The sequence below is a fragment of the Phyllobates terribilis genome, unplaced genomic scaffold, assembly GCF_046119375.1.
Source record: "Phyllobates terribilis strain yellow unplaced genomic scaffold, ASM4611937v1 Scaffold_2__4_contigs__length_985480577, whole genome shotgun sequence".
Classification (NCBI taxonomy): Eukaryota; Metazoa; Chordata; class Amphibia; order Anura; family Dendrobatidae; genus Phyllobates; species Phyllobates terribilis.
The window spans coordinates 953729029-953743516 of record NW_027362762.1 but is presented as its reverse complement, the minus strand read 5'-3'; the positions used below and the strand labels follow the sequence as shown (position 1 = coordinate 953743516).

At 49.1% G+C, this 14488-nt stretch overlaps 1 protein-coding gene across 2 annotated transcripts in view; it reads right to left on the bottom strand.

Annotated features, from left to right (window-relative positions):
- Positions 1-9722: 9722 nt before the first annotated feature.
- ARHGAP31 (Rho GTPase activating protein 31) overlaps positions 9723-14488 on the bottom strand; it is a 203220-nt gene continuing 198454 nt past the window's right edge. For both annotated transcript variants that reach the window (XM_073668582.1, XM_073668581.1), the window contains exon 12: positions 9723-14414. In XM_073668582.1, coding sequence (XP_073524683.1) covers positions 12255-14414 — 2160 coding nt within the window. In that variant the 3' untranslated portion in view covers positions 9723-12254. The remainder of the gene's footprint in view (positions 14415-14488) is intronic.

The following is a 14488-nucleotide window of genomic DNA, read 5'->3' as shown; positions in this document are numbered from 1 at the left end:
ACAGGAACAGGTCTAGGTAATCGGCCCCTAGAAGGCGGGAGGAACAGGCTAGGAGCGTGTTCAGACAGGCCTGGAAATACAGCCTCCAGGATAGGCAGACAAGAGAACACAGACAGGACACGGGAACTGATACCGTAAGGCAGGAGATATAGACAGGACTCAGTTCAGACACGGGAACTGATACCGCAAGGCAGGAGACATAGACAGGACTCAGTTCAGACACGGGAACTGATACCGCAAGGCAGGAGACATAGACAGGACTCAGCTCAGACACGGGAACTGATACCGCAAGGCAGGAGACATAGACAGGACTCAGCTCAGACACGGGAACTGATACCGCAAGGCAGGAGACAAAGAACGGGACCTGGCACCTTCAGAGTGCAAGCACACACTGAATGAAACACTATGCTCAGGCAGGGATTGATTGCCGCAGCTGGGCTATATACCAGGTGACAGACAGCAATAGGCTGAGGACGCACAAGGGGTGTGACCCACAGCAGGTACAAAAAGCAGGAAGTGATCGGGCGCCGCCATAAAGCAGCAGAAACAGACACAAACAGACAGCATGGAGGGAAGCCAGAGAGACATTCTGGACAGGAGATCAAGTGCGCGCTCTTGCACAGTGGGAGATGGACCACTATGCAAGGACGCCGCCAGGTATGTTACAGTACCCCCCCCCCTTACGCCCCCTCTTCTTCAGGCCTGCCAGAATCTTCCGCAGGGAATTCGAGGGCCAATTCTTCACTTCGAATAGATCACTTCCACTGTCCACAGGAAAAACTGATCTCATCTGGTTAGCTAGGATGCTACCTCCTATCCAGCCATCCTCAGCAACAGACGAAACGGGTGGAGTACCAGGAACAGCACACAAGGAAGTCTCTCTCCACATATTTTCAGGTGGCACCCCAGAGGGTACAGGAGACAACTGGAAGTCCTCCACCGGGTTGGAGGGGAGCAGAGACTTGGGGGTAATCTCTGCTTCGAGGTACATCTTGTCAAACTCACAGGAAGAAATAGACGGGTTATCAGGTACAGGATGAGGAAAAGTCACTGTCTCTTTGTTATCAGGTGGTACCCCGGAGGATTCAGGAAACAACTGGAGGTCCTCCGCCGGGTCAGAAGAGTGCAGAGGCTCGGAGAAAACATCTGCTTCAGAATACACTAGGTCGGACTCACTGGACGAAGCAGGCGAGGTATCGGGTACCGAGTATAGGAAAGTCTCTGTCCATTCACCACCAGGTGGCACCCCAAAGGGTTCTGGAGACAACTGGCGGTCCTCCGCCTGGTCAGAGGGGTGTAGAGACTCACGGGTAACCTCTGCTTCAGAGTACACTAGGTCGGACTCACTGGACGAAGCAAGCGAGGTATCAGATCCAGGATATAGGAAAGTCTCTGTCCATTCACCACCAGGTGGCACCCCGAAGGGTTCTGGAGACAACTGGAGGTCCTCCGCCTGGTCAGAGGGGTGTAGAGACTCATGGGTAACCTCTGCTTCAGAGTACACTAGGTTGGACTCAGTGGACGAAGCGAGCGAGGTATCAGGTACAGAGTATAGGAGAGTCTCTGTCCTTTCGCTACCAGGTAGCACCCCGAAGGGTTCTGGAGACAACTGGAGGTCCTCCGCCTGGTCGGAGGGGTGTAGAGACTTGGGAGTAACCTCTGCTTCGGAGTACACTAGGTTGGACTCAGTGGACGAAGCGAGCGAGGTATCAGGTACAGAGTATAGGAGAGTCTCTGTCCTTTCGCTACCAGGTAGCACCCCGAAGGGTTCAGGAGACAACTGGAGGTCCTCCGCCTGGTCGGAGGGGTGTAGAGACTCGGGGGTAACTACCACTTTGGGGTACCCATTGTCAGGCTCACAGGACGAAGCGGACAAAGTATCGAGTACCGGGTGTAGAGAAGTCTCTCTCCATTTGTCATCGAGTGGTATCCCGGAGGATTCAGGAGGCAACAGGGGGTCCTCCACCAGGTAGTAGAGGTGCACAGACTCTGAGATAACCACAGCTTTGGAGCATCCTTGGACATGCACACCGGTTAAAGTGGGTGAAGCATCTGATGCCGGGTGCAGGAAGTTCTCCTGTGTGGAGTCTGGATGGGCAGAAGTCTCTTCGGGCAGGAGAACTAGTGCACTACCCACGCACATTACCCGTTGGGGCTTCTCCGGGATACAGGGAGATGAAGCTTCAGTAGGGACTTCAAGGTTGGGGGTCAGGAGGTCTCAGGGAGGACAGACCCTGGCGTGACGGCTTGCCTCTACGTCTAGCACGTCTGGACTGCCTCTTGAGGTTGGGAGAAGTATTCCGGAAAGCGTAGTCACCCTGTGAGGATTCTGGATGGGCAGTAGTCTCATTGGGCTGGAGGACTATTGCGCTACCCACACACATTACCCGTCGGGGCTGCTCCGGGATATTGGGAAGTGAAGCTTCAGCAGGGGCTTCAGGGTTAGGGTCCTCGAAGACCATACGAAAGGCCACCAGGAAGGCCTGCAGGTCAAGGACGACAGGATCCCATGCTTCCCATAGGGGGGTGACCCATTTCAAGGCATCACCCGCTAGGTAGTCAATCATAAAGGCCACTTTAGCCCAATCGGAAGGAAAATAGAGAGGGTAGGCCTTAAAGTGTAGCATGCATTGCTCCGCAAATGCACGACACTGTCTTGGATCCCCATAGTAACGTGGCGGATCCTTCTGGACGGGTGCGTAATTCGCCTGGAACTCAGCTAAAGGGAAAAAAAAATTATTTATTTATTTTAATGCATGTATTCGCTGGAAAACTTCTCAGAGAGCGAAGGCCGTGGGGCTCAACGGGAACCATGGCCTGAGCATGCTGTAATGCACACGCCCGGGCTGAGCAGCGTGTGCGTGTGATTGTAGTGATTCCACTGGACCGTGCCGGAGAGTGAATGCCTGGAGGGGCGTAACTAGGTATTCACCCGATCCGACCAGGGTCGCACGACGGCATACGACGCCAGTGCACCAAGGAGGAACCGAGCAGAGGGACCAGGTGCTACTCCAGGACAGACCCTGGACATGGCTGTTGACCCACACAGGGGAATACAGGAACAGACTGGTAGGCTGGCACACAGACTGGTGGGTATAGGCAGGCACGACTGGTATGCAGGCAGGTGGGTAAGCAGGCAGGGGGGTACAGGCAAGCACAGCTAGAGTGCAGACAGGGAAGCACTAGCAGGTAGGAACACTGGCGGGATAGGACCCAGTACACACTGGGACTCAGGAACAGAACCACAGATGTGGCGGACAAACACAGCAGAGTGAGGCCGCCCAGAGAGGTGAGCGAGAACAGGGCAGGACAAGGCCGCCTGGAGCGGTGAGCAAGAGTAGAGCAGGACAAGGCCGCCAGGAGCGGTGAACAAAGGGTCAGAGCTGAGCGAGACTGCCGGAGCAGTGAGCAAGAGTAAAGCAGGACGAGGCCGCCTGGAGCGGTGAACAAAGGGTCAGAGCTGAGCGAGACTGCCGGAGCAGTGAGCAAGAGTAAAGCAGGACGAGGCCGCCTGGAGCGGTGAGCAAGAGTGGAGCAAGACTGCCGGAGCAGTGAGCAAAAGGATAAGAGCGGAGCGAGACTGCCGGAGCAGCGAGCAAAAGGATAAGAGCGGAGCGAGACTGCCGGAGCAGCGAGCAAAAGGATAAGAGCGGAGCAAGGCTGCCGGAGCAGCGAGCAAAAGGAGTCTGAGCAGGCTAGAACCGCCAGAGCGGTGAACAAAGGAGAAGGAGCAGGCTAGAACCGCCGGAGCGGTGAGCAAAGGAGAAGGAGCAGGCTAGAACCGCCGGAGCGGTGAGCAAAGGAGAAGGAGCAGGGGGGACAGGGCTCTGTTCACACGGAACAGACAGGAAGAGAAAGGCAGAGCCAGATACCCACAGGATACTTGCAGTGAAGTAGCGAGTGGACCACAAACTCACAAACGGGAGTACAGAGACAACAAGCAGGAGTTAGGTACGAGTTCAGACTCTGCAGAAAAAGGAAGGGAGCGGACATAGAGGCAAAACAGGTAAAGGATAGGAAAGAGTTCAGACTGGAACTGAGTGTACGGAGGAGACCGACACTGCAGCGGGAGACAGGAGCTGGTCTGGGAATACGGCCCCCAGAGAGGCGGGACAAACAGGCAAGGAGCGTGTTCAGACAGGACAGACAAGATACAGGAACAGGTCTAGGTAATCGGCCCCTAGAAGGCGGGAGGAACAGGCTAGGAGCGTGTTCAGACAGGCCTGGAAATACAGCCTCCAGGATAGGCAGACAAGAGAACACAGACAGGACTCAGTTCAGACACGGGAACTGATACCGTAAGGCAGGAGATATAGACAGGACTCAGTTCAGACACGGGAACTGATACCGCAAGGCAGAAGACATAGACAGGACTCAGTTCAGACATGGGAACTGATACCGCAAGGCAGGAGACATAGACAGGACTCAGCTCAGACACGGGAACTGATACCGCAAGGCAGGAGACAGACAGGACTCAGCTCAGACACGGGAACTGATACCGCAAGGCAGGAGACATAGACAGGACTCAGCTCAGACACGGGAACTGATACCGCAAGGCAGGAGACAAAGACAGGACTCAGTTCAGACGCGGGAACTGATACCGCAAGGCAGGAGACATAGACAGGACTCAGTTCAGACGCGGGAACTGATACCGCAAGGCAGGAGACAAAGAACGGGACCTGGCACCTGCAGAGTGCAAGCACACACTGAATGAAACACTATGCTCAGGCAGGGATTGATTGCCGCAGCTGGGCTATATACCAGGTGACAGAGAGCAATAGGCTGAGGACGCACAAGGGGTGTGACCCACAGCAGGTACAAAAAGCAGGAAGTGATCGGGCGCCGCCCTAAAGCAGCAGAAACAGACACAAACAGACAGCATGGAGGGAAGCCAGAGAGACATTCTGGACAGGAGATCAAGTGCGCGCTCTTGCACAGTGGGAGATGGACCACTATGCAAGGACGCCGCCAGGTATGTTACACTGTGCCTGTGATTAACCCTCTGCGCCTGTGGTTAATGCTCTGTGTCTGTGGCGAATGATCTGTGGCGAACGCTCTGTGCCTGTGGCGAATGATCTGTGCCTGTGGTTAACGCTCTGTGCCTGTGGCGAATGCTCTGTGGTTAACGCTCTGTGCCTGTGGCGAATGCTCTGTGGTTAACGCTCTGTGCCTGTGGCGAATGCTCTGTGGTTAACGCTCTGTGCCAGTGGTTAACGCTCTGTGCCTGTGGCGAATGCTCTGTGGTTAACGTTCTGTGCCAGTGGTTAACGCTCTGTGCCTGTGGTTAACGCTCTGTGCCTGTGGTTAATACTCTGTGCCTGTGGTTAATGCTCTGTGCCTGTGGCGAATGCTCTGTGCCTGTGGCGAATGCTCTGTGCCTGTGGTTAACGCTCTGTGCCTGTGATTAATGCTCTGTGCCTGTGGTTAATGCTCTGTGCCTGTGGTTAATGCTCTGTGCCTGTGGCGAATGCTCTGTGCCTGTGGTTAATGCTCTGTGCCTGTGGTTAATGCTCTGTGCCTGTGGCGAATGCTCTGTGCCTGTGGTTAACGCTGTGCCTGTGGTTAACGCTCTGTGCCTGTGGTTAACGCTCTGTGGCTGTGGTTAATGCTCTGTGCCTGTGGTTAATGCTCTGTGCCTGTGGTTAACGCTCTGTGCCTGTGGCGAATGATCTGTGCCTGTGGTTAACGCTGTGCCTGTGGTTAACGCTCTGTGCCTGTGGTTAATGCTGTGCCTGTGGTTAACGCTCTGTGCCTGTGGTTAACGCTGTGCCTGTGGTTAACGCTCTGTGCCTGTGGTTAACGCTCTGTGCCTGTGGTCAACGCTCTGTGCCTGTGGTCAACGCTCTGTGCCTGTGGTCAACGCTCTGTGCCTGTGGTCAACGCTCTGTGCCTGTGGTCAACGCTCTGTGCCTGTGGTCAACGCTCTGTGCCTGTGGTCAACGCTCTGTGCCTGTGGTCAACGCTCTGTGCCTGTGGTCAACGCTCTGTGCCTGTGGTCAACGCTCTGTGCCTGTGGTTAACGCTCTGTGCCTGTGGTTAACGCTCTGTGCCTGTGGTTAACGCTCTGTGCCTGTGGTTAACGCTCTGTGCCTGTGGTTAACGCTCTGTGCCTGTGGTTAATGCTGTGCCTGTGGTTAACGCTCTATGCCTGTGGTTAACGCTGTGCCTGTGGTTAACGCTGTGCCTGTGGTTAACGCTCTGTGCCTGTGGTCAACGCTCTGTGCCTGTGGTCAACGCTCTGTGCCTGTGGTCAACGCTCTGTGCCTGTGGTTAACGCTCTGTGCCTGTGGTTAACGCTCTGTGCTTGTGGTTAACGCTGTGCCTGTGGTTAACGCTCTGTGCCTGTGGTTAATGCTCTGTGCCTGTGGTTAATGCTCTGTGCCTGTGGTTAACACTCTGTGCCTGTGGCGAATGCTCTGTGCCTGTGGTTAATACTCTGTGCCTGTGGCGAATGATCTGTGCCTGTGGTTAACGCTCTGTGCCTGTGGTTAATGCTCTGTGCCTGTGGTTAACGCTCTGTGCCTGTGGCGAATGATCTGTGCCTGTGGTTAACGCTGTGCCTGTGGTTAACGCTCTGTGCCTGTGGTTAATGCTGTGCCTGTGGTTAACGCTCTGTGCCTGTGGTTAACGCTCTGTGCCTGTGGTTAACGCTCTGTGCCTGTGGTTAACGCTCTGTGCCTGTGGTCAACGCTCTGTGCCTGTGGTCAACGCTCTGTGCCTGTGGTTAACGCTCTGTGCCTGTGGTTAACGCTCTGTGCCTGTGGTTAATGCTCTGTGCCTGTGGTTAATGCTCTGTGCCTGTGGTTAATGCTCTGTGCCTGTGGTTAACGCTGTGCCTGTGGCGAATGCTCTGTGCCTGTGGTTAACGCTCTGTGCCTGTGGTTAACGCTCTGTGCCTGTGGTTAACGCTCTGTGCCTGTGGTTAACGCTCTGTGCCTGTGGTTAATGGTCTGTGCCTGTGGTTAACGCTCTGTGCCTGTGGTTAACGCTCTGTGCCTGTGGTTAACGCTCTGTGCCTGTGGTTAACGCTCTGTGCCTGTGGTTAACCCTCTGTGCCTGTGGCGAATGCTCTGTGCCTGTGGTTAATGCTCTGTGCCTGTGGTTAACCCTCTGTACCTGTGGCGAATAATCTGTGCCTGTGGTTAATGCTCTGTGCCTGTGGTTAACGCTCTGTGCCTGTGGCGAATGATATGTGCCTGTGGTTAACACTCTGTGCCTGTGGTTAATGCTCTGTGCCTGTGGTTAATGCTCTGTACCTGTGGTTAACGCTCTGTGCCTGTGGCGAATGCTCTGTGGCGAATGCTCTGTGCCTGTGGTTAATGCTCTGTGCCTGTGGTTAACCCTCTGTGCCTGTGGCGAATGAGCTGTGCCTGTTGTTAATGCTATGTGCCTGTGGTTAATGCTCTGTGCCTGTGGTTAACGCTCTGTGCCTGTGGTTAACCCTCTGTGCCTGTGACGAATGATCTGAGCCTGTGACAAATGCTCTGTGCCTGTGGTTAACACTCTGTGCCTGTGGCGAATGATCTGTGCCTGTGGTTAATGCTCTGTGGTTAACGCTCTGTGCCTGTGACAAATGCTCTGTGCCTGTGGTTAACGCTGTGCCTGTGATTAACCCTCTGCGCCTGTGGTGAATGATCTGTGCCTGTGGTTAATGCTCTGTGCCTGTGGCGAATGCTCTATACCTGTGGTTAATGCTCTGTGCCTGTGGCGAATGCTCTGTGGTTAACGCTCTGTGCCTGTGGCGAATGCTCTGTGGTTAACGCTCTGTGCCTGTGGCGAATGCTCTGTGGTTAACGCTCTGTGCCTGTGGCGAATGCTCTGTGGCGAATGCTCTGTGCCTGTGGTTAACGCTCTATGCCTGTGGTTAACCCTCTGTGCCTGTGGTTAATACTCTGTGCCTGTGGTTAATGCTCTGTGCCTGTGGCGAATGATCTGTGCCTGTGGTTAATGCTCTGTGCCTGTGGTTAACGCTCTGTGCCTGTGGCGAATGATCTGTGCCTGTGGTTAACGCTCTGTGCCTGTGGCGAATGCTCTGTGCCTGTGGCGAATGCTCTGTGCCTGTGGTTAATGCTCTGTGCCTGTGGTTAATGCTCTGTGCCTGTGGTTAATGCTCTGTGCCTGTGGCGAATGCTCTGTGCCTGTGGTTAACGCTCTGTGCCTGTGGTTAACGCTCTGTGCCTGTGGCGAATGATCTGTGCCTGTGGTTAACGCTCTGTGCCTGTGGTTAACCCTCTGTGCCTGTGGTTAACGCTCTGTGCCTGTGGCGAATGCTCTGTGCCTGTGGCGAATGCTCTGTGCCTGTGGCGAATGCTCTGTGCCTGTGGTTAATGCTCTGTGCCTGAGGTTAACGCTCTGTGCCTGTGGTTAACGCTCTGTGCCTGTGGCGAATGCTCTGTGCCTGTGGTTAACGCTCTGTGCCTGTGATTAACGCTCTGTGCCTGTGGTTAACGCTCTGTGCTTGTGGTTAATACTCTGTGCCTGTGGCGAAAGATCTGTGCCTGTGGTTAAGGCTGTGCCTGTGGTTAACGCTCTGTGCCTGTGGTTAACGCTCTGTGCCTGTGGTTAATGCTCTGTGCCTGTGACGAATGATCTGAGCCTGTGGTTAACGCTCTGTGCCTGTGGCGAATGCCCTGTGCCTGTGGCGAATGCTCTGTGGTTAACGCTCTGTGCCTGTGGTTAACGCTGTGCCTGTGATTAACCCTCTGCGCCTGTGGCGAATGATCTGTGCCTGTGGTTAATGCTCTGTACCTGTGGTTAACGCTCTGTGCCTGTGGTTAACGCTCTGTGCCTGTGGTTAATGCTCTGTGCCTGTGGCGAATGCTCTGTGGTTAACGCTCTGTGCCTGTGGCGAATGCTCTGTGCCTGTGGCGAATGATCTGAGCCTGTGGTTAACGCTGTGCCTGTGATTAACCCTCTGCGCCTGTGGTTAACCCTCTGTACCTGTGGTTAACCCTCTGCGCCTGTGGTTAACCCTCTGTACCTGTGGTTAACGCTCTGTGCCTGTGGTTAACGCTCTGTGCCTGTGGTTAACGCTCTGTGCCTGTGGCGAATGATCTGTGCCTGTGGTTAACGCGCTGTGCCTGTGGTTAACGCGCTGTGCCTGTGGTTAACGCGCTGTGCCTGTGGTTAACGCGCTGTGCCTGTGGTTAACGCTCTGTGCCTGTGGTTAACGCTCTGTGCCTGTGGTTAACGCTGTGCGCCTGTGGTTAACGCTCTGTGCCTGTGGTGAACGCTCTGTGCCTGTGGTGAACGCTCTGTGCCTGTGGTGAATGCTCTGTGCCTGTGGTTAACGCTCTGTGCCTGTGGTTAACGCTCTGTGCCTGTGGTTAACGCTCTGTGCCTGTGGTTAACGCTGTGCGCCTGTGGTTAACGCTGTGCGCCTGTGGTTAACGCTCTGTGCCTGTGGTTAACGCTCTGTGCCTGTGGTTAACGCTGTGCGCCTGTGGTTAATGCTCTGTGCCTGTGGTTAATGCTCTGTGCCTGTGGTTAACGCTCTGTGCCTGTGGTTAACGCTGTGCGCCTGTGGTTAACGCTGTGCGCCTGTGGTTAACGCTGTGCGCCTGTGGTTAACGCTGTGCGCCTGTGGTTAACGCGCTGTGCCTGTGGTTAACGCGCTGTGCCTGTGGTTAACGCTCTGTGCCTGTGGTTAACGCTCTGTGCCTGTGGTTAACGCTCTTAATCCATTCATTTAATTTTTTTACAAATTGTAATGGAGACGACCATTTTTTTCTGTATAAAATTTTTTATTTTCCAGACCAAACTGCAATAAAAACTGGACTGAGATAACAGGATAAAAAAAATTGCAAACCACAACTGAAGTTTAGCCACCAGAGGGCACAGCTCAGCTTAAAATGCCCAGACGAGCCTCTGGGTGCAGAGGGCAGGGCCGAGGTCCCCATCAATGTTTGCATATACCCCTCACCAGGAGATTCATCCACAGATTCCAGTTTTATCTGAATGCGAGAAAAAAATACAATCAAATTAGCACCGCTGTTTGCAAGTCGTCTGGTCCAGTCGTGGGGTCTTCTTCACAGCCCCATCTCCTCTTATATATATTTACTTATATTCTTGTTATTTATATTATTATTATACATTTCAGGGACACGGCGTAGATACATCACAAATACAAAGACCGCTTACTGTGTACATACAGTATAATACACTCCTCCCCACCTCCATGTCTGACAACTGTTTGATGCAATTTCTAGTAAATTACAATATATGAAGTTGTCAGCAAATATCACTCCTCCGATGGGTTTATATTGGGAAAATCAAATGTAAAATACCTTCCCAGCAAAGGTAACTAAGATTTAGGGTTTAGTGATTACGTATGTTATAAAGCAGCCTTTGCTAAATATCTTGGTTTGTTGTTGTATGTTCAGTTACTCAAACATCAAAACGATTTACTCGTAAATGTACTATGTTATACTCCTTTATTCTTGTACATAGGGGCAGTATTATAGTAGTTATATTCTTGTACATAGGAGCAGTATTATAGTAGTTATATTCTTGTACATAGGAGCAGTATTATAGTAGTTATATTCTTGTACATAGGGGGCAGTATTATAGTAGTTATATTCTTGTACATAGGAGCAGTATTATAGTAGTTATATTCTTGTACATAGGGGCAGTATTATAGTAGTTATATTCTTATACATAGGGGCAGTATTATAGTAGTTATATTCTTGTACATAGGAGCAGTATTATAGTAGTTATATTCTTGTACATAGGAGCAGTATTATAGTAGTTATATTCTTGTACATAGAGGACAGTATTATAGTAGTTATATTCTTGTACATAGGGGGCAGTATTATAGTAGTTATATTCTTGTACATAGGGGGCAGTATTATAGTAGTTATATTCTTGTACATAGGGGCAGTATTATAGTAGTTTTATTCTTGTACATAGGGAGCAGTATTATAGCAGTTCTAGTCTTATACATAGGGGTCAGTATTATAGTAGTTATATTGTTGTTCATAGGGGAAACATTATAGTAGCTTTATTTTTGTACATTGGGCAATATTATATTAGTTATATTCTTGGCCACAAGGGGCAGTGTTATACTTAATAGATCTAATCTGTAAGGGGCAGTTTTATGGAATCTAATACTGGTAATCTTCTTGTACATAGGAGGCAGTGTTATGCTAGATATATTATTGAACATAGATGGCAGTATTATAGTAGTTGTATCCTTGTACTTAGATGGTAGAAGGTATAATTAATGGTCAGTTGTAAAATCTTCCCTTATGAACAAAATTATAAGCAAGAACTGATAGTATAAGTTTTCTTGGGATATAAAGAAGGTGTATCTCTACACTTACAAGTACATCTACTTTGTGAGTTACCGATATGAACCACACAAGGGAAACAAGACAAAATATTTAGCAAAACTTGCATAATCACCAAAACTATAAATTTAGATGATTTTTCTAATGCTTTATTATCAATCGGACTCTTATCAGAAAACAATCTACAAATCTCAGTTACACGAACAATTGTCATTGTTTGGCGTGGCTGCTAAGTGGGACATCAAGTACTGGAAAAATGATAACAAGTCCAACATCCGTTCCGTCCATTGGTGACGACAGACACACAAGTTATCAAGTTGGCCGTACAATTGACTACTGTATGGCCACCTCTAGGCAAAGATCTTCTTCAGACTCCATCACTCCCACTAATCAGGAATAATTATATATCTCAGGTAATGTAGCAAAAAAAAAAAAAATCCTCTTGAGGAAAGCATAATCTGAGACAGCTGAGCCGGTGGCTTTAAAAGCTTATCATTATAATCATATACAACATCCTTAGAAATAAAGTCATTTTACTTAAAAAAAAAAAAATAATAATAATTAAATATTTCAAAAATAAGATGTCTGCCTTCTTCAAAAATTCACATGTCTACAATATGGTCACCTTGATTGTGAGTGAGAAGATGCAGTTTCCACCTTTTGTTTAGGTTGAGAGGAATTTACATTTTGCATGATTTTTTTCAAAGTGCTTTGGAGACAGATAGGAACTTTTTGGAAAAGCATGCTACGTATACAGTGACCGCCTTGTAGTATTTTACATATCGATTAGTCTGATCACGTGAACTGCACTGCAGCTATATATTATTGTTAATATTTAGAGAAAGGGAAGTAAATAGTAAAAAGAGAATGCAAAATCACCAAAAGAAGTTTTTACATCGAAAAACTTTTTTTTGCATCGAACATTTAAGTCCTTCCACATTGAAATTAGAACCTTCATTGAAGATGTCACTCAATTTGCCTTCCACTCCGACTGTCCAGGATGACAGATCTCCTTTGGGGTTGGTAAAAACAACTTGTGGATGTCTCAAGTCTTTGACCATTTTTGGGGATTGTCATCTTATTCCTGAGTATAACCCCATCCGGCGTTCTTTGGTTCTCACCCGTGGATTCTTGGTTTGCTTGAGTTTGGCTCTTAATAGGACTCAGAAGAATTTTTGAGTCAATGGCAGGGTGATCCATAATGGGAAAAGGTGGGCTGAACAGGATTAGACTCTGAGGTCTTCCAGATCTCGCCCGAAATGAAGACCTCGAAAGTCCAGAAGATCGTTCCATTTTGGATGACAACGGTGTATCTCCTGCAGCTTCCCCATCGGAAGTCCGCTTCCTACGGAGGACTGGAGCATCTTGAATATTGCTATGATTGATATCTGTGGATGAGTTCAAACCGGAATGATGGGAATTATCTACAGTAATTGGGTCATTGTTTTCCTTCTCTTCTACAGGTTTGACCTCGGTTTTTGGACTCTTTGGAATGTCGTTATGTCCAGTCAATGGTGGAAGAGGCTGCTTTGGTCTCTGGTCAGGTTGACTCACTACATCTTTTTTCTCCAGATCTGGAACTTCAGACTCAGCATTTACTGTCTGCAAAGGTTGTGGTATTTGAGTGTACTGAACTTTCGGTGGTATAACTGGCACTGCTTTGGCTTGACACATTTTTATCATGAATGATGCCCTAACTGCAGATACACTCACAGGAGCAGAATTGCGCCGACTCATTGGATGGTGATTTGTTGATGTATAGTCCACGTCCGTACTTTGACTAGGTAAGGATGACTTCTCATTTAGACTTTTGGACTGGTCATACAGAGCTATCGTTGTCACTGTACTTGACTGGTGAATCTGTTGACTCTTTGGCACTATATAATCAGGAGGGGTTGAATTTTCAAAAGTAAAAATAGTTGCTCCTGATGTAGAGGTAGCGTCTAAGGTCAAAGATGATGGCCGTGTTTTTGATTTTTCTGAGACTTCTTTGTCATTACCAATACTGTTTTCGATTGAGCCAATCTGATTACAAACCTTAGGTGGCATTTGAACATCCTGGGCATTTGGCAAATTATCCAACTCATTTAAGGGTATGGTAGAGCTTAGGTGTGCACCATCCCTTACCCATGACAAATTTACCATAGATTTCAAATATGGACTCGTTTCATTATTAATAGAGCAGCAATCACTCTTATTTCCAATCACCGGCACCTCGGGAACATTAGATATCACTTGGCAACGTCTTGGTTCTCTCTGCATGTTTCGATTGAATATTTGATCATTCCTTGATCTTATATATGAACCTCCATCTGCTTTCATTTCAGCAACCTTCATGGTCCACTGACTCGCCCTTGTGTCTTTACTGTCCAGAGATAAACTTCGAGTGAACTCTGGCCTTTTGTACAATTCTCCTGTGGTTCCTCTCCTTTTTGGTGCTATTGCTGGTGCCTTCTCAAGAAAGTTCTTTAATTTTGGAGAATGTAGTGGACTTGTTACCCAGTGGTGATCTTCCCAAAATTCTTCAAGCTCGAATGTGTGAACACTTTCCACCTCAAGTTCATAGTCATCATTGTCCAAAGACTCGCTTGACTTTCTTTCATCAACCTTATCTTCTGAATTTTCAACTTTTTCTAGATCCACATTCATTTCCAACTTTTTGCCACATTCCTTTTTCGTTACTTCTTCTATACTTGTATCCTCTTTGTCTGACTTATCAGGAATCAGTTTTGCCGAGCTTCGAAGAGTCGGCAACTTTGAAGGTGGGTGATCGATAACTGGTTGATCCTGCATTGTGCTTTCCTGGGACTCTTGAGGTAGAGTGCTGCTACTTTCCAGTTTATTTGTAACAGAAGGAATGAGGCTATCCTGAGATTTTGCATCCTTTCCCATGCCATCATCATCTACAGATTCCGAATTTAAGTCCGTAGGAAGACAAGATAAGACATCAGTGACACCATCTGATTCTACTTGAAGATTAGTTGCAGTAAGAGGTGGCGAACTTCTCTTTGGATCCATGGTACTTTCTGAATGGGTAGAAAGGTCTTCCTCGGACTCGGTAATCTTCAGCTCTTGTTGGATATTTGACCAAAGGGGGTCCAGAAGATTGATGGAGGAGTCATCATCCTTAAAAAAGAAAATACACGAAAACATAAGATTAAAACTTGGCAAACACAATAAAAAGTAAAACTTATTAAGAG